We start from the raw sequence: 20,527 nt of genomic DNA on the forward strand, positions 1-20,527 counted from the left end.
CAAGACGATCTCTATAAAAGATAACCAGGTTGAAAAGCTTGGTTTCTCAGATCATTATTACTAGCAGTTAGTAAGGTTTTAGACCTGAATGCATTACTGTATTGAGATCATGGTAGATTTGTGGTTACTATGGTTTTACTTGTTTAACCCTCCACAGAAGCACGTTTTAAGATTTGTCAATATTCTAGTGTAAACCAAAGCACAGCTGTTCCCTTAAGCTTTTCTTGAAGAACACTCTGGAACAAAAAATATTTAGACACTGTCTACTCTGAATTGATCTCCCTTGATGAATTTGAAAAAGCCTTTGTCCCTGCTATACCTGGGGAAAAACAATCATACAGCACATGAACACACAGCAGTCTTTCTTGCGGTCTTAATGATTTTTCTGGTAGTGCAAACACACCGTTCACTTCAGCCTGTACCTTACAGCCAAGCTCACACACATAAACACAAACTGCCGAGCACCGGAGTGATTTATATCAACGCCTACCTTCCCTCGGCGTGTGCTTGCGGAAGAGCGGTTACCTGGTTACAGGGGGAGTGATGGAGCATCGCGTAATGTAAAGGACTCCAGTCGGGTCGCCGCGGCTCACTGAGATATGAGAGTTTCTCCCCGCGCGCGCTCACAGACCAGCCACGCGCTGCTTCTACAGCAGCTTCACAGCGCGATACCAACCACTCGTCCGGGACAGAAGCATTAAACCCCGAATTAACAAACGAAGAGTGTTTATTTCGTTGATATTCTCTGGGTCTGAGGACCAGATTGGTTAACAAATGCTGTTTTGAGGTAAGAAAGTTTAATTCATTTTGAACGCTGCAGTAGATCCTTTCGAGTTGTGCATATAAAAGGCATAATTTTCATTGTAATACTGTTACAAATGATGCTTAGTAGCTTGTATTAATCAAGAATGTAAATGCGTTGCTGTCTCATTCGTGCTTATTTGTAACTTACATCTTTCTTAATGCGAAAGAGCGCATTACCGCGGCAGGTGAAACCGCAGGTGCGTTCACACTCTCATTACTATTAGAGCGTTAATGTTACTTGGTAACACATTGGCAATGTTTAATGTCTTTCTTTTTATGCAACCGTATAGTAATGTTGATTTTAAATGTAAATGTGCTTATCTTGGTCAAAATGGCTATATAGCGTAGACGTGATAATAAGGGATTGACTTAAAAAAAATTGTTCCGCTTTTCCAGATGTTTTTGTGATTTTAGTCTATATGTAAGTTTATCGTTGGAGTGAGAGCTGATTTGGTTGGTTGTATTCGCAAATGAAAAGAAATTTGAAATATATGCATTTGTTTTTTTTTACAAAAAAATACTTTTACATATAAAATTATGTATGCCTAATGTTATATACTATGCTATTTCGTAATATTACTATGGCTATTAATGTAATATTGATATTTAAAAATGTTACATGCACATATCATTAGGTTAGGACTGCGGTTTATGACCTTGGAGAACTTGCATTCAGCTGCTACACTATTACTGAACAAGAAACAGAAGCCCAAGTAAAAAAAATGTAGTGTGTGAGCATTGCACCTTGCTCTTGAAGAAAATTGAATTCATGATTATCAGAACAGTCACAGAGAAGAATCCTGCCAGGAAGGCAGGCATGTTAGCCAGTAAGCCGAGGCCTGTCCAAGTCTCCAGCGAGATGTGTCAGTTTCGACAGCCTACACTGTGTAACTGATGAACTCACTCTGCTTATGGAGGCATTGAAAAAATCTTGACCATTTTCCTCCACAGTCTCTGTCTGTCTGATCAGTTTAACCCTCGGTATTGCATGTTTGCTCCTTAATAGAGAGGTTGTCGTTCATTGCAGTTGGATAGAGAGTTGATATCAGCCCTCCAAGCAGGTATATCTGTAATCTGTCTTCTGTAAATAATTTAAACTGGAGCATGATTTGATAACTGAGAGAAGAGGAGCAAGAGATGGAATGAAAGTAGGTGGGCAGATGAGATAAATATGCCCGGCCCCATTGTCTATACAGTTCAACTGACTGTCTCTTTAAATTAAACCAGATATACCTCTTCATTCGGAGCCCATGGAGCATACCTGCTTGGTATTTCTTCAAATTAAAACCTGAGGATTTTCACATTTTTGCAGTGTTTTATTTGTTGGGAACACTTGTTATCATTTCATATAACTTTGATTATACTGTAAGACTTTGCATCCGTCTGTGTTCACTCGCTTTTAACAACATGTCTGTTTGCATGTGTGTTTGTGTGTGTATGTTAGTTTTAATAGGTTTTATTTTTGCCCAAGGAACATTCTAGTGCTTCTGTTCTGTCAGAAACCTTTCCACTTTTCTTGGTGAAAGTGTGACAGTATGAGCAACAGTGTAGCTACATTGTCTCATCGCATGCCTCTCTCCATTCCAACACAGCTCCAACTGTTCCACCCACATGCAGTTATATCTCCAGCACACGCTCTCCTATCTATCATATAGAAAGTTAGTAGAGCACAAGATCTGCCACCTGCTTTCCCACTCGAAGTGATGTTAGGCTATTATTGATGAGATCAAATGGCCTGCTGTCACAGACTTTTACGTACTCCGTCTTTCTATCTTTCTGTCTGGTCTTATTTCTCTCTCTCCAGTTCACAAATATGCTTTACAGTTCTTTTTGTTACTTTTTATTGCTGGGCTTTTAGTTCAGATTTTTTAGTTGCTCTGCCAAAGTTATTTTTTGTAACATTTTATACTAATATTTTATTAATATATAAATTGTAATATAATATAGCATAATATAATATGATATCTCATATATCTAAATATTATAATAAATTATAATGAAATTACTGCTGCCAAAATAAAAGGTTGTTTATATTATAGGCTATATGTGTGTGGCATGTACACAGGAGTGCAGACGTGTGTGTGTATAACGTATATATATATATATATATATATATCTTTAAATAAAAACCTATATATATATATATATATATATTAGGGCTGCAACAACTAATCGATAAAATCGATAATAATCGATAATGAAATTCGTTGTCAACGAATTTCATTATTGATTATTTGGTCTGTGACGTCACTTGCGAGCTGCGCAGTTATAAATCAAGCGCGTCTTTTTCCCTTTTAAAATGACCGTTTTAGATGTGTCTCTCCATGCAGCATGAGCTGCGCAGTTTTAAAGTCAGACGTGGTTCTCCGTGGATGAGTCTCTTCGTGCAGCGCGAGGTGCGCAGTTTTAAAGTCACACTTCGCACCTGCGCACCTCGCGCAGCACGGAGAGACACGTGTGACTTTAAAACTGCGCACCTCGCGCCACACGGAGAGACACGTGTGACTTTAAAACTGCGCACCTCGCGCAGAACGGAGAGACCTCGCGAGGTGCGCAGTTTTAAAGTCACACGTGTCTCTCCGTGCAGCACGAGTGACGCAGTTTTAAAGTCACACGTGTCTCTCCGTGGATGCGTCTCTCCGTGCGGCACAAGTTGTGCTGTTTTAAAGTCAGACGTGTCTCTCGGTGCATGCGTCTCTCCGTGCAGCGCCAGGTGCGCAGTTTTAAAGTCAGACGTGTTTTGCATGCATCTCTTCAAGCTGCGCAGTTTTAAAGTTTAATTTATTAAACGGGAGTATTTGTACTTAATTATTACTTTTTACTGTACTTCACTACATTTGAATGACAAATATCTCACTTTTCATGGCACAAAAAAATGATTTCCTTGGCCGACCCTCCCCTCGCTCCCACGTTCGGGAGAGACTATTGTCAGTTGCAGAATATGACACACCTGAATCAACTCACCAGGTGTGTTAATTATGGATACATTCACAACATTTTGGGAGAAGGCTAATGAGTTCAGTTGTGTATACTTTTCCCATATCTGATTTACTTATTATAAGCAAAATACGGAATTACATTTTATCCGATTAATCGATTAATCGAGAGAGAAAATCGGCCAACTAATCGATTATCAAAATAATCGTTAGTTGCAGCCCTAATATATATATATATATTATATTTAAATATAATTTAAAAATGAAAAATAATAATATATATTACTCATATTTTGTTTTCACAGTTTGTTTTTCTATTCATATATAAATAAGCACACCACACACACATATACTACATTAACAAAACATTTATTTAGGAATCTGTTAATCAGAATTACTCAATTTCACAGCACTGAATAAAATATATTATTTTCGTGCTTCTGAGTGGAGATTGCGAGAGATCACAAGGTTCTGTGTTTAGAAACAGTCTGACAGGTATGAAGACTGAATGTGCAGCCCATGAAACATAACCCACTTTATACCATTGATTCTGAACCAGCCAGGAGTCACATAACCCCTCTCAGGACTGGTTATAAACTTAAAAATAATAACATCAATAATGCTGTTGTTTTCAAATGATTCCAAGAAACTTAAAACAGTCAATATCATTTCATAGCAGAATTCCCTTTCATTTTTACAGCTTTAAACGCACATCTTTTTAGTTACAGTATTACACACACAGTTCAATAAAAGTATTAAGTATCAGAATTAAACCCACAGAAATTACAAGGAGGTCCACCCCCCTAGAAATATATTCCTTCAAAAAGGTTGATTTAGACAACTTTACAGCTCAAATAGTAAATACATTTGTAATGAATAATTCATGTTAGTGCTTTACAAAATTGCAAGCATCACAGTTTGCTTCCATTGTAAGTGGCTTACATAACTGTGATATGTGCTAATACAGTCCAGTACAAAAACTTGAGATAAAACACAGAATTATGTAAATAATACTAATTTAAATATTTTCAATATATTTGTGATGTGCATTTTCCGAATCGTGTTAAATACCACCCGGGGGCATGTTTGAGAACCCATGATAGCATTTCCATTTAGGAACATGCTGTATCATCAGTTTATTAAGCAATTCAAGGCCCTCTGGGTGGCTAGAGTTGTGGGGGATGATAGGAAAGCTCCCAGATGGAAGGCCCCTGCTGTTTGTTAAATTTATGCATTTGCACAAACACAGACATTAGCTGTAAACCTGTTATGTGATCTATTATTTGAATACATTCATGTCTGTGGCAATACAAGTAGATTTATTTGCAGCTTTTGGAGTCATAATGCTGGGAGTCAGTACCAATGAGTATTTCAGCAAACCATAACTTTTAATCACAGCAGTTCAGTTAATAAGTCATGTTTTACAGGAACACAATCTAAGACGTGAATTACAGCAATACCTGCAGTCTGAATGACATTCAGGAGAAAAGTCTCTTTAAGTAAAGATTGATAAGAACTGCAAACAAGGCTAAATGGAACTACCAGTCACCTGTGCCACTGACCTTGACACCTCCATCAACGCAAACACCTCATTTCTGTTCATCAGAAATGCATTTCATGTATGAGACAGGAATTGGTGTAGTTTACTCTATTAGCTCTTGTTTGCTCGAATCTGTCATCTGATATAGCTACCTCATTGAGATGCTGTGGATGTCCCACCCTGATGATTGGACGAGGCAAACTTCACCAAAGGGCAGATTTACTGCTGATCTGAGCCGCAAAGGCCAACAATCTGTTTAGCTGATGGGGGGAGATGGAGAGGAATATGTAAAACTGAACACATTACATAGGGATGCAAAGGTGACACCACATAGCAGATGTTTTTAAAACCATTGATAAGCTCTCTTTCGTATTATTCATCAAAACTAGTAGTTTTATTTTTCAGCTAAATCTGTTTGTCTGTAACTGGTTACGTTTCCCTTTGCCTACGAAAGTTTTTATGTATAGTAACTGTTTTTCAGAATACATTTTCCAAACTAATGTTAATACAAAAGGTTTGTTTAAAAACTTACAAGGAAGAGAACCATACTGGCCCCGTACCAAATGCCGCTCTCAGCCTTTGTAATCCTCCTCAGAGTCCACGCTTTTGTGACGTAATGCCACATAGAATGGCATAGTATCAGTGCAGACTCAGCACAATAAGGATGCATATCACATAGGGGGCGCTCATGAGCCTGTCTGAATCATGCAAAGACGTGCCTGAAGCAGCAAGTCCACATCAAAGTGAGTCATTTTGGACAAGGCTGTTCAGTTACTTGCGAGATGAAGTACTGTTTAGGCGAGTCTCTATTTGTGAAAAATGCTTTTGTAGACAAACATCTCCACATAAGTAAATGCCTTTTTTCTTAATCAATGCTTTATATTCTCTGCAGATTTCAAATAAAATAAAGAATTATTCTGGCTTTTTTAAATTTTAAAGCTATTACAGGCGCTGGTCATATAATTAGAATATCATCAAAAAGTTGATTTATTTCACTAATTCCATTCAAAAAGTGAAACTTGTATATTATATTCATTCATTACACACAGACTGATATATTTCAAATGTTTATTTCTTTTAATTTGATGATTATAACTGACATCTAATGAAAATCCCAAATTCAGTATCTCAGAAAATTAGAATATTACTTAAGACCAATACAAAGAAAGGATTTTTAGGATTTTTATCTTGGCCAACTGAAAAGTATGAAGATGAAACGTATGAGCATGTACAGCACTCAATACTTAGTTGGGGCTCCTTTTGCCTGAATTACTGCAGCAATGCGGCGTGGCATGGAGTGGATCAGTCTGTGGCACTGCTCAGGTGTTATGAGAGGCCAGGTTGCTCTGATAGTGGCCTTCAGCTCTTCTGCATTGTTGGGTCTGGCATATCGCATCTTCCTCTTCACAATACCCCATAGATTTTCTAAGTTAGTGGGGTTAAGGTCAGGCGAGTTTGCTAGCCAATTAAGAACAGGGATACCATGGTCCTTAAACCAGGTACTGGTAGCTTTGGCACTGTGTGCAGGTGCCAAGTCCTGTTGGAAAATGAAATCTGCATCTCCATAAAGTTGGTCAGCAGTAGGAAGCATGAAGTGCTCTAAAACTTCCTGGTATACAGCTGCGTTGACCTTGGACCTCATAAAACACAGTGGACCAACACCAGCAGATGACATGGCACCCCAAACCATCACTGACAAACCAGTGAAACTTTACACTGGACCTCAAGCAACGTGGATTCTGTGCCTCTCCTCTCTTCCTCCAGACTCTGGGACCCTTATTTCCAAAGGAAATGCAAAATTTACTTTCATCAGAGAACATAACTTTGGACCACTCAGCAGCAGTCCAGTCCTTTTTGTCTTTAGCCCAGGCGAGACGCTTCTGATGCTTCCTGCTGCTGACCAACTTTATGGAGATGCAGATTTCATTTAACAACAGGACTTGGCACCTGCACACAGTTCCAAAGCTACCAGTACCTGGTTTAAGGACCATGGTATCCCTGTTCTTAATTGGCCAGTAAACTCGCCTGACCTTAACCCCATAGAAAATCTATGGGGTATTGTGAAGAGAAAGATGCGATATGCCAGACCCAACAATGCAGAAGAGCTGAAGGCCACTATCAGAGCAACCTGGGCTCTCTTAACACCTGAGCAGTGCCACAGACTGATCGACTCCATGCCACGCCGCATTGCTGCAGTAATTCAGGCAAAAGGAGCCCCAACTAAGTATTGAGTGCTGTACATGCTCATACTTTTCATCTTCATACTTTTCAGTTGGCCAAGATTTCTAAAAATTCTTTCTTTGTATTGGTCTTAAGTAATATTCTAATTTTCTGAGATACTGAATTTGGGATTTTCATTAGCTGTCAGTTATAATCATCAAATTAAAAGAAATAAACATTTGAAATATATCAGTATGTGTGTAATGAATGAATATAATATACAAGTTTCACTTTTTGAATGGAATTAGTGAAATAAATCAACTTTTTGATGATATTCTAATTATATGACCAGCACCTGTATATGTTTCATCACAATCTACAATATGAAACTTTTTTGGATAAATTCCGTGTGGATTTTTTTGTTATTGTTGAAAACCGTTTTATCTTGTTGATTGTAATACGTCTCAATAAAACGGAAGGAAGGAGGCAGGAACCGGCGAACAATCAAACATTTTAATTCAAAATAAATAAACAGCAATAAAACAGGCCGGCAGCCCCTCATGGATGACTGCCGGCCACAAAAACATAAACAAAACTTAACTAATGTCCGGGCCCGGTCCTCTCTCGCCGTATTCTCCTGCCGTTCGTCCTTTTATGCTTCCGCTCCTCCGTGAGAGATACGATTCGCTTCTTCCTCCCACGGCTCTCGTCACGCCTTCCTCGTCACATTGGTGTTGAACAGATCACTGCTGTGGTTGTTATGGTCTGTTTTTCTGAGGTATTTCTGTATGGTGAAGTAATGTGACATCAGACACGGTTAAACAAGTCACGTCTCTTGTTCTCTGTCTATAGGCAAACCAGTCTCCAACCTTTTAGGGGAAATACTAAAAGCAAAATGAAAAGTAAAAAATTATATTTGGCAATACAGAGGTTTTATAATTCTAAAGCATCCTTTTTTATTTTTACAAAGTTATAGGCCTATTACCTGTAATTGTGTGACCGGCACCTGCCTGTGTGCTTTCAGTTGGTCCTGTATTTAATCTAATAGGTAATTATGTGTCTGAATGGCAACTAAAAAAGTCAGCTCTGACTGCTATGATTGCTTTTGCCTTCAGCTTCACTGGTAATAGATTAAATATTTCCCCCTTTACGTGGTGTTGGTGTTAGTATTACATTCAACTAGTCTTTTTAGGCACATATCAGAGAGAGAGAGTTTGTTTGAATTAGTTAATGGTTCATGGGAAATACAAAGACATACTGTACATGGTGACTTTGTGGCAGGCTTGTGCCAACAATGCTGGTCACCATTTTCCAACGAATCCGTCTTAGAAATAGGGCAAAATATTAAATTGTAACATAATATTTACTCAGTTTTAGTAAATAACATCGTTTATGCATAACATTTTTGTGTAAAAAAAACATTTTAAAAACATGATGGTTAAAATAATTTATACACTACTTGTTTTGACATTGACAGCATAAAACTGTTGAGAGCAGTAAAGTTTACCTCTTTACTCCATTTTAGTATTAAAGGTCCACTGTAAGAAATTTAGCGACATCTAGCGGTGAGGTTGCTGATTGCAACCAACTGCTCACTCCACCCCTCCCTTTCAAAGCACTACAGTGGCTGACACAGAACTAAGGTGTCGTCATGTTTTCGCTACTTTACAGATGGAGATAGCGTATACGAAACGCGCTCTGTAGAGCAGTTAGTCCATTTAGGGCTACTGTAGAAACAACATGGTCAATTCCATGCAAGGAATTTTCTTTTCTTCAAGACTGGTCAAAACTTCTTCAAATCAGTTACATAAAATGGTAGATTGGTCTGAACTTAACACAGATGAGTCCTAACTAATTTCTAGTCTTTGAGAATAGTTAGAATTGTTTAGACACAGTCTTAACTTAGTGGCTGTTTATGCAGCTGGCCCCTGGCATCAAAGAGAGAGGCTAAGTCCTCCACTCCACTCATGCACCCTCCCCAACCTGGGTAGCATCAGGTGGCTAATGGTACTGAATAGATGATGATTACATTTTCTCACTAATGAGGATCATGCTGTTTCAGCTAGTGCATACAGACAGTGTCCATTTGAAGTCAATCAGGATATAACACAGTGATAAATTCATCAGACTATGAAATATTCTATTTAAGGGATCATTCCATGTGGAAATGAATGTGTAGTGGGCCACGCATCTCTCAGAACAATTGAAACAAATATCTTAAACAACACCGTCTCGTTCTGTATAATTTGTGTCTTTGTGGGCGATAGTCAGTGTGTGTCAACCCTATATGCGAAGGTCCTCCTTTACAGTTCTTGAGTGAGAGAAGACTTGATGAGATTCAAATGACCGTCTGTTTAAACACTTCTGACTTCTCTGAGCAGACAAGTCTAGCCTTTACAAAATGATGAGATTAAAAAAAGAGACAAAGAGAGAGTGTGCGTGTAAAGTGATTGAATACATTTAGTTTGTCAATTAGCAAACATTTGTATTAAAAGCAAGTAGTCAATAATACACAACTGTTTTACAAGTCATTAAATATTAAAGTGACACTAACTTGCTGATTATTATGACTCAATTTCAACAATATGGTATTGTGAAGTAGTGGACTTCTGAAATGAGGTCTGTTTTTATTTAGATTGATTAAATGTACCGTCATGTTCGACATACAGAACAGCATTTACAATATACTTTGACCAACAAGAAATACTGACATAAACAAGCATTTTGTATATTTTATGACAGATTTTGTGTTTGGTGAATCTTTTTAGACCATTAGTCATCAAATCCTTGAAAAACACAGCAGGTGTAATGAAGGTCGCAGACACTGGGTGCAGCTTTAATTTAACCGAGCTGAGTGCTCACTGCAAAGTAATTTCAAGTTCATTTCAAATTCATTCGGATTCGGATATGAGTGGGTGAGTTGTAAACTCTGTAATTTGTCTGTCCATTTCAACCAATTTGAGCCACTCAGGTCAATTAGTGCATGATTCGCCACATGATAGGCAGCCATTCAATGTGACTTTGCTCCTGTATTTACTAATCTCTATTTATTGTTCAGGACCCCAATGAGAGCACAGAGAGCTGTAGGGAGTCAGCAAAGACAATTTATACTCTGGTGTTAATGTTAGACATTTTAGAAAAATGACATATTTAATCATGTATTTATTTAATCTCCCTCCTCAGAGAAGACAACCCCAGTACAGAGATGTAAAAAACCGAATAGAATTAGAAATAAATATCAGATATATTAAGGCTTTACAATTGACCCTATAATAACTACCAATCAAACTAAGTCTGTCAATCTGCCACAACTACCTTTAAAATACCACACAAAACACTTCTTGCGTATTTAGACAACCGTTTTATCTTCTGTGAAGTTTTGGAGCAAAGAAATTGTTTTGATGGTTTGGATAGCTATTTTATCATGAAGGTTACACGTTTGTGGGGTCTAATTATTGTCAGGGACTTAAATGATCACATCGTTTTTCTTTCTCTTTTATCTCCTTTCACTTATTATTGTCTTTGTTTGACTCTGCACGTTTATTCTCGGCTTTCATTTCTCCATTTCATGATCATCTATTCAAATTTAAGGGAAAATCTTTGAAATTTGGGAACCAGAGATCTCATATAATGAATTAGTTCTAGAAACACTGTCTTCTGTTCAATATTAGAAAGCTTACATTATTCATGTTTAAAAAGTAAAATAAAATGAATGTGGCTTGTAAAAACTCACATAAATAATATAATTCTTAATATAAATGGTTATTGGAAAAATATAGATCTTAAAATTGGTTGATGTAGAGTAAGTTCCCTTACGAATTACGAAAATCTAATGTAATCAATTAAATAACATATTTTAATATAATGGAACCAAGTGAAAGCGGCAATTCCTTATGTATTATTCAATATATCGTCGCTGTCCTTCCAAAACCTCCCTTACAGAAAAGACACACGAAATTCACATGTGCAAAAAACACATGTGATCACATGTGAAATGTGTGTTTTTGGAACATTTTGGTGTGAATTCCATGTGAATTCCCACGTGAAACCCATGGGATAACATGTAAAAACCCATGGGATAACATATGCGACATGTCTCCACATGTGATCACATGTTCTTCACGTCACCACATGTTGCACATGTCATCCCATGGGTTTTTACATGTTATCCCATGGGTTTCACGTGGGAATTCACATGGAATTCATACCAAAATGTTCCAAAAACACACATTTCACGTGTGATCACACGTGTTTTTTTTGCACATGTTAAACACACATTTCACATGTGATCACACGTGTTTTTTTGCACATGTTAAACACATGTTGTATACATGTGATCACATGCGAAAAACATGTAAAAAACATGTGAAATTCATGTGTCTTTTCTGTAAGGGCTTGGATGTCCAAATTTGCTGTTTTTCAGGAAATGAAAAAACACTGTACTATTTAAATGATTAAATACTGTGATGTCAAATTTGGCAAGCACTTTTTAATACTTTTTGTTGCTTAGATATTTGCAAAACCCAGTGACAAACATAAAGAGTGACTAATAATAGTGATTCATGGCAAAAAAATACAAGATACAAGGTTTCAGAAGATATTTTAAAAAATATACTAAATGATTCAATATTTTAACAGTTAATATAAAATATATTAATATATATAGAAAATTATTAATGTATATAGAATAATATATATATATACAGTAAGTAAAATTTTCATGTATAAGTTTTCTACAAACCTACTGATCGAAGGTCTCCTTTTCTAAATACAATCTCCATTTAACATCATATCTCATCCTAGATTGGATTAATTCTACTATAGCGCGTATCTGCATGTTTTCCCCTCTTTCTCTTTATATGAGTTTCTGCACCACATTGATCTCGAGTCAATTTATCCTCCCCGTTCTTTCCTTCTGGCCATAATTGAGAGCAAGAGAAAGAGAAATGGAATCGAAATGGAGAGAGACAGGTGTGAATATTTTACAGAGACATCAAGCCTTTTCAACAAATAGAGATGGAATTCATAAGTCTACATCACCTGTTTCTTCTTAGACTCTAACGCCTATATCCTCCGCCGATACACACTATAAGATACATCATATATAGCGCATCAAGAAAACCTAGGGCACTATTGAATATCCTAAGAATAAGCACTCACACCATGAATGGGCTTTTAAATATCTGTGTTGTCAGCTCGTGTCTACTTGTTAATGAAATGTCAATTATTATCCCTGGACTACAAACCACATTTGGGAACGTACAGTGTTTATTCTGTCTGTTGAATGCATGTAGTACATCCCTTGCCAAACATCTCAATGCAGTTGTCTTAATGGCATTCCCATCATCGGCAATTGTTTTCCACCTGACACTACATGGACACATTTACAGCTCTTACCCTTTATTTGTTTTCTCCACTTTAATTATGCTTTTAAATCACTATTACCGGTACAACAAACCATGCCCCTTTTTCATTACTCTTTGCTTTAGGGTTTCATTGTAGTTGTTCGTGTTTGTTTTTCCACATTTCAAACGTATGCACACAGTATATAATGCTAATCTTTTGATGCCATTGATCCAGCAAGGTACTGTGAAGGCTAATTGGCATGTCGGATTTCCCAAATGACAAAAATCCAATGTTTTATGATAATAAAATATACAGCCAAACATATATAGTGACTCATAAGTGAGATTTGTCAGTATGTCTGCTCTGTTTTATATAAAAATGTGAACGATGACTCACTAATACTAAGGCTAACATTTTGCTTAACACCACCTTTTGAGTTCCACTGAAAAAAGATCTGGAGTAAAAATGACTAAAGTTCAATAAGTAACATGAGGATAACTAAATTATAATAGATTTTTTAATTTGTGGATGAACTATAACTTTAACTATCACCTATAGATCATCCTGAGAAATGTTATTTAAAGAAACAGTTGACCCAAAAATAAAAATTCTGTCATCATTTACTTACCCTCAGATTGTTCCAAACGTGTATAAATGTCTTTGTTCTACTAAACTCAAAAGGGTAATATTTGGAAGAATGTCAGTAACCAAACAGATCTCATCCCCCATTTACTCCCATATATGGGAAATAAATACTATGGGATTCAATAATAAATATAATTTATACAGATTTGGAACAATCTGAGGTTGAGTAAATTATGAATTTTCATTTTTGGGTAAACTATCCCTTTAACGATTATGTGGTATGTATTCAGTTTGATCCAGATTTGTGCAAAACCTCTGCACAATGGCACTTTTGTCTATAAACTATTAATTTATTGCATACCAGAGTATAGCCTTGTATGTGAGAGTGCATTGACAGACAAATAATAATATGTGGTTGTTCTTTGTACAGGACAATGGCCCCTAGCTGAAGGCAGTGACGTCAAAAGACTGAGATGGAGTTATCCTCAATAGACGCCTCTGCTGCACTGGGTATATGGGGCAACAGCTCCATTCCCAGTTTCCTCCTCAATGAGACTATTCTTAATGACACCTGCCTCTTCAACACATCAAACTGCACCAATGCTACAGAAAAAGGCAACCGATCAGGAACAAGCATGGCTGGAATCCTCATCCCTCTTATATACATAATCGTCTGCATCGTGGGCTTGGGAGGAAACTCTCTGGTCATCCACATTGTCCTGCATTACTCAAAGACGGAGTCTGTGACTAACATCTACATCTTGAATCTCGCTATAGCTGATGAGCTTTTCATGTTGGGCCTTCCGTTCCTTGCTGTGCAGAATGCCATGCACTCGTGGCCCTTCGGATCCTTCACGTGCAGGCTGGTAATGACCGTAGATGGCATCAACCAGTTCACCAGCATTTTCTGCCTCACCGTGATGAGCATCGATCGCTACCTGGCTGTGGTTCACCCTATCCGGTCTTCGAAGTGGAGGCGACCGCAAGTGGCCAAAGCAGTGAACGGAACGATCTGGGCGGTCTCATTTTTGGTAGTCCTGCCTGTGGTGATTTTCGCCAACGTGCAACGAGAGGGAGGAATCTGTAACATTATATGGCCTGAGCCGACCAAAATCTGGGGGGCGGCGTTTATCATCTACACATCCACCGTTGGGTTTTTCTTTCCCTTGCTGGTCATCTGCATGTGCTACCTTCTTATTGTATTCAAAATTCGTAGTTCAGGAAAGAAAGTTCACGCCACTTCAACCAAACGTCGCAAGTCGGAGCGAAAGGTCACACGGATGGTGGTGATAGTGGTGGCTGTGTTTGTTTTTTGCTGGATGCCGTTTTATGCCCTCAACATCATAAACCTGGTGGTGTCGCTGCGCGACGAGCCGCAAGGCCTGCATCTTTTCGTGGTGGTGCTGTCTTACGCCAACAGCTGCGCCAACCCTATCGTGTACGGCTTTCTCTCTGACAACTTCAAGCGCGGTTTCCGCAAGGCTCTGTGCCGCTCCTCGCGGAGGGTGGAAAACCACGAGCCCACAGAGCAGCAGCGTCAGGAAGAAAGAAGAAGGGTGCTGATGCCCAGGGAAAGCCTGAGGAGAGCAGTGAGAGAAGAAGAAGATGAGGAAGAAGATGAGGACAGGGAGGAAGTGACAGAGATGACGGAGATCTGCAAGATTACTCAGAACGGAAACGGAAGTGGACAACCCGAAAGCACCCGTGCGCTTTTCACAGAGAGACCCTCAGCTCCGGGGTTTGCCGAGACGGCTTCGCCAGGCAGGAGGGACATGGACGGGGAAACCACTGGAAAAGTGGCAGGCTTTGGGCCTGCAGCAACCCTGCAGAACGGGGCTAAAAACGGTAACGTGAAAACACTGCCAGAGGAACCAGTGGAAAAAAACACCTCACTGGAGATCAGCTACTTGTAGAATAACTGGATTTATGTCAGCTGGAAGAACAGTATTATTGTAAATGCATCCCCTGAGGCTTCTTCAAAAGAGCCCTGTTAAAATTTGTAGGTATTTTCTCTCCTGGCTTCTTTGAAATCCTGTTTCACTTTTTGAATGTATCAAGAAATCTATATTCCATAAACAGATTTAATACTATGGACACTATTATAGTTTTGCAAACCGTCACAGTGGTTTTCACGTTATTAGTCGAATTTGCCAGACAAAACATTTGTCAGCAGCAGCATTCCACAGTGAAAGTACAAACGATATGTGAAGTCTTCATGTGCCTTCTAAATTTATTTAGGGAGCTTTAATCAATTCAATGAATTTCAGGCTACGACTGGGCACCGGATAAATGAGATCTGTAGCACATTACTGTAATATGCGATAAACTAATTGAGAAGATAATCATTTTGTACACATGTAAACAAAGGTTAATAATTGCCTACAGGCAATTTGTAATTGATATATTCCTATGGTGGTTTGTAGTTTTCTGTAAATGTCTTTTTATGTACTTTTGCCTTACTTGTAAAGTATTGTACGATAATAGAAATGTGTTGTAGCATCTGCAACTCAGTTGAATGTACAATTTAAGTTCTAAATGCAGGTTTGGGCAGAACCTAATGATCTGGGTCCTGTAAATCTTTTTTCCAAGTGTGTAAGCAGTCACCTAACAACAGCTTGCCTTTCCCTTACCCCAATTTGTCTGCCATTTTCCTCTCATGATCGACTCCGTTTTATCCAGTTCTGTTGTCCGGGGGTAGTGTCAGGAGCGAGCTCCTCCTAAGAAAGAAAGACAAATTTGTGACCCTGCCTGTGAAAATCCAGCTAAAGTCATTTTAAGTGATTTGTTCTCTATAAAACTGTCCTACGTAATGTAAAGCACATTCTGTGAAAATATAATCTTGATATCTTTAATACTGACTTATGCGCATCACAAATATTGAAATCATAATGTAATTAATGGTTAAAATCAAACTGTGATGCTTGATTTTTTCATATAGATTATGAGACTTTAGGCTGGTTTTCAGGGGAACCCATCAATATAACATCAAGGCAGATTTTGTGCAGCTAATCAGTTTTGATATTCTTCAAAATATCACAAACCTATTCAGCGTGGCATTAAAATTCAATAACAATTCTTAAGGGACTCAACCTCTATGGCTTATACTGTTAATGCTTCACAATGTCACACACAGTTAGGGTTACTTAATGGCTCATGTTGTGCAAGGAGACCCATTCCACACAAAAGACTCACAAACACACATTCAGACATTGAGATCAATGTAAAGCTAAAAACATCAGGACTTTAAGCCTGACCTTTGACCCGCTCAGATTATCCAACAACAGCCAAAGAGGTTTAAGTTCCTCCAAGTATAATTTCATTTATGTTCCCTCAAACAAAAAACACATGCATACGCATACATTGAAATTCCAAAGTATCCCCATCCAGCACCACAGTATGTACTGTATGTGTGACATTCAGAGACCCTTTTCTTAATGTTATAAATAAACGTTAACCATTGAGATCGTAGCAAGCCCTAGCGTATCATCCTCACTCCCCATCTCCTCCTACGCCCAAGCTACCACTTTGGGCTCGGAGTAAACGAAGCCATTGCAGGCACATTATAAGAAAGAGAAAGAGTTAAAACATCTTTAATGACCGTGCTGTTCCTGGTGTATTTCACAGCTTTCATTTACAACTGATTGTTTAAATATTTCAAAAGAACGTGTCAAAAGCTGTGTGTGTGCTGGTCAAAACACAAGATGTTTATTATGATTATTTTTAATTGTTGTGCTGTTACGTGGCATTTATCGAGCATTGTTTTTACCATCGGCGCCCTCAGAGAAGCTGCCATTTCTGTCTGTGGGCAGAGCAGCACCCATCCTGTGACCTTATGATTGGACAGCTCTCTAAATGAATGTCTGTGATTCACTGGACGCTTGACACCCACCGAGGCCCTCCCACACACGATATGGATGCACAAATAGGCAAATAATGCTGAAGGCTTCTTGTGAGCACCATGATGTTATTCATTTCTTGGCACAGATTTATATAGGCCTCTTGTGCAAACAAAGCCATTTACTCCATTATAAAAAATACAACGGTGCCCGTGTGTCTTTGGGAAATATATGATTATTTTTGTATAATTTTCTTTTTAGCTGCTTAATGTACATTTTAAATTCCGCACTATGCTGAGAGACTGTAATTCATGTCAAATGTTTCGGGAAGAATTACTAGGGAATTAAATAGCTTTTAAGTGTTGGTGTGCTGGGTGCATCTTGCGTTAGATAAATCCTTTCATATCTCTAAATCATTCTGTGTATATAGTGAGAAAGTTACCAAACTCTACATTATATATTTTCCAAATTCTGAAATAAATGTTCTGTCTCTGTGAATGTGCTTTTTATGCTTCTTTTATGTGTTTGTCAACATTTTTCAGAGTAGAATTTTGTTCTGCCCGGAGGCAGACGTGTGCACAGCTGGTAACCTCAGGGAGTTCCGAGTCTGTTGGATTTTTGTGTTTTTGTTGAACTTGGTCGTATTGTCAAAATAAGCCATAATTATGACAATAATGAGGAAAGACCTTAGCAAACAGGACATTGTTGCTTACCAGGGGAGCAGACAATTAGCATGCCTACTAAAAATAATGCCATAACAGGCAATTACATGAAACACCATTGACATGAAAATCAATTTAGCTTGAATTGATAGAACACAAGTTCTGAGTACAAACAGTGGAACATCATGTAGTCATGCACTTCTGAGTGTGTGTGTTTTTATTTGTTTTGCTGGTTTGTGTGTGTTTTGCGTGTGTGTTTGGGAGTGAGCACTCAAAGCAAAGTACTCAAAGAAATTTCTGTCCTCTAAGGCAGAAGTGGTGATGGAAGAAGAAAATGAGATCAATACTCTTCCACTTCTCTTAAGCTTGAGGCTACAAGAGCAGTCAATGCCTTCCTGTTTCTTTTTTAAAATCAATAATAAATGTACCAAAGTCTATACCAAAAGTTCACATAGGTTTTTCTGTTTTGTTTTGTTCTGGTGCAATGCTATGATCAGCTACACCTTTTAAAAACATCAGATTTCTCTTAACTGTCAAATCTGTCTCCGTCCTGAGGAGACATGCCAGTATTTCAGATCAATTTACTCAATTAGGCTTGTTGTTTAGACATCGCATTGTATCTAATAACGTGTTTCCTGATAAATCCGTACAGGCATTTTTTGCTCGAATGACTCATTGGCCAATTAGAGTGAGGATGGCGCTAAAATGGAGAATGTGGGCAGCCTCATCAGCCGGCGGAAAAGGTCCAGTCGTTTCTCTTTCAATTAAAAACGCACAAACTCTCTGAATGCCTTCTCTTTAATTTCCACCTTCACGTAATGGTGTTCATTACACGTGTTTGGGACGTAGATGAAAAGAAAATGAAAAACAAGGTATATAGCCTAAAAGGTTTCTAGTGTTCATGTGGAAGGACTGCAGGATTTCTGGAGACTGAGGGTGTGCATACTTCCTGAAACTGAGTCATAACATGAACGTTGGATCTAAACACAGAAAGTGGAGGCGTGCAGAGGAAAACGGCAAAGCTCTAGGTCAGTGGTTCCCAAACTTTTTACAATGGCGTACCCCCCCAGGGATTTAACATCATTCTGCGTACCCCCTTTCTTACAGTCACAATTGTGGTCTCAAACATTTTTTTATTTGCATTCTAAATACATGTAATTTTCTTTTATCAAACAATAAATGATATATGACTCATATATAAATAAATGACTCACTGTTTAATGAGATGGATGTGCTTGAAATGACTTGCATAACTCTGTGATGTTTGGTTGTATCGGTGAAAGTCTGAGTCTCAAATCATTCTCTATGCAGAGTCTGTGTCGATATTTGTTCTTTACGTGGGAAAGTGCTGAAAACCCACTCTCGCAAAGATACGTTGTGGAGAAGGGCAGTAATGTTTTCAAAGCGCGATCGGCTAAGGCAGGATACTCTGCATGCAAAGCTATCCAGAAGTCTGTCAGTGATTGTTGTGCGAAGTCAATTCTCAAAGCGCCACTCGTAGAGATTTCAATGAGACTCTCTCGCTCAGAAACAGGAAGGTGCGCTGTGCTTTTTGCAGAGAATGGATTGCGAATCCAGGTGTTTGAATTGTCTGTCTCGGGAAAGTACTTGCGCAACTGCGAAGACAGCTCAGAAAGGTGTTTCATTATGTCACGCTTAACGCTGTTAGTAAGGCTGAGTTCGTTTGCTAGCAAAAAATCATGCAATGATGAAAAGGCTTCGGTGTTGTTCTCGTTAATGCAATTAGTCCAGACAGAGAGCAAACTTTCTGATCATGGCCTCAGTTTTGTCCTGTACATTAAATATGGTTGTGGCAACTCCCTGCAATCCGATGTTCAGCTCATTCAGACGGGAAAAAAACATCACCCAGATAGGCCAATATTGTAAGCCACTCTTCGTCATGTAAGCGGTTACTCAATTCAAAGGGATGGTCGATAAAAAAAAGCTTTAAGTTCATCCCTCAATTCAAACAATCGTGTGAGAACCTTTCCCCTGGACAGCCATCGTACATCAGTATGTAGTAACAATGTGACGTGGTCGCTGCCCATTTCATTGCACAATGCAGAAAACAAACTAGAATTCAAAGGCCTTGCTTTAATAAAGTTCACAATTTTTACAGCATCTTGCAAAACTTCCTTAAGACGTTCAGGCATTCCTTTGGTGGCCAGCGCTTCTCTGTGGATGCTGCAATGTACCCAAACCGCGCAGGGTGCAACTGCTTGCACACGTGTTCTCTTTCATCATCTCGTTTCGAGATCCACCTATGGGAAGGGCATCCGTACCTGACCTCTGCAGAAGCATCTAATTGCACCAAGTCTGGCTAGACAGACAGAAGCGCGCAGCCAATGCCAGGTAAGGCCCCACCCCCTTACCTGAGCGAATATAAGGTCTGCTTGCGCTGCTGTTCCTCAGTTGTCATTCTCTTCTCGCGATCTCTGCTTTAACACAGTTCGGTTGGATTTTCGCTGCTCACTGTGTGTCTTCAGGAGGACATATCGTCTGATCAGCCTCCGCTAGACGTGACAGTCGTCTATTCAGCCAGGTTAGCTGTGTTTTTTTCTAGGCATCCTGAGCCTCCCACGTTCGTGCTTTTTTCACCTGCTCCCCCTTTACTTTCCACGGCTGCCCGCCACGGATATTAACGAGTTTTTCGCCGAC

At 38.7% G+C, this 20,527-nt stretch overlaps 1 protein-coding gene across 1 annotated transcript; it reads left to right on the forward strand.

Moving 5' to 3' along the window:
- The first annotated feature begins 549 nt into the window (after nt 1-549).
- On the forward strand, nt 550-16,006 carry sstr3 (somatostatin receptor 3). Its single transcript, XM_057346086.1, has 2 exons — nt 550-787; nt 13,802-16,006. Exon 2 carries the CDS (start codon nt 13,845-13,847, stop codon nt 15,282-15,284), a length of 1,440 nt encoding a protein of 479 aa, XP_057202069.1. The 5' UTR covers nt 550-787; nt 13,802-13,844; the 3' UTR covers nt 15,285-16,006.
- Nucleotides 16,007-20,527: the final 4,521 nt, after the last annotated feature.

Source organism: Triplophysa rosa, linkage group LG11 (assembly GCF_024868665.1).
Source record: "Triplophysa rosa linkage group LG11, Trosa_1v2, whole genome shotgun sequence".
Taxonomy (NCBI): domain Eukaryota; kingdom Metazoa; phylum Chordata; class Actinopteri; order Cypriniformes; family Nemacheilidae; genus Triplophysa; species Triplophysa rosa.

Coding starts and splice junctions, on each gene's coding strand:
- sstr3 (XM_057346086.1), top strand. CDS start 13,845: ATGGAGTTATCCTCAATAGACGCCTCTGCTGCACTGGGTATATGGGGC.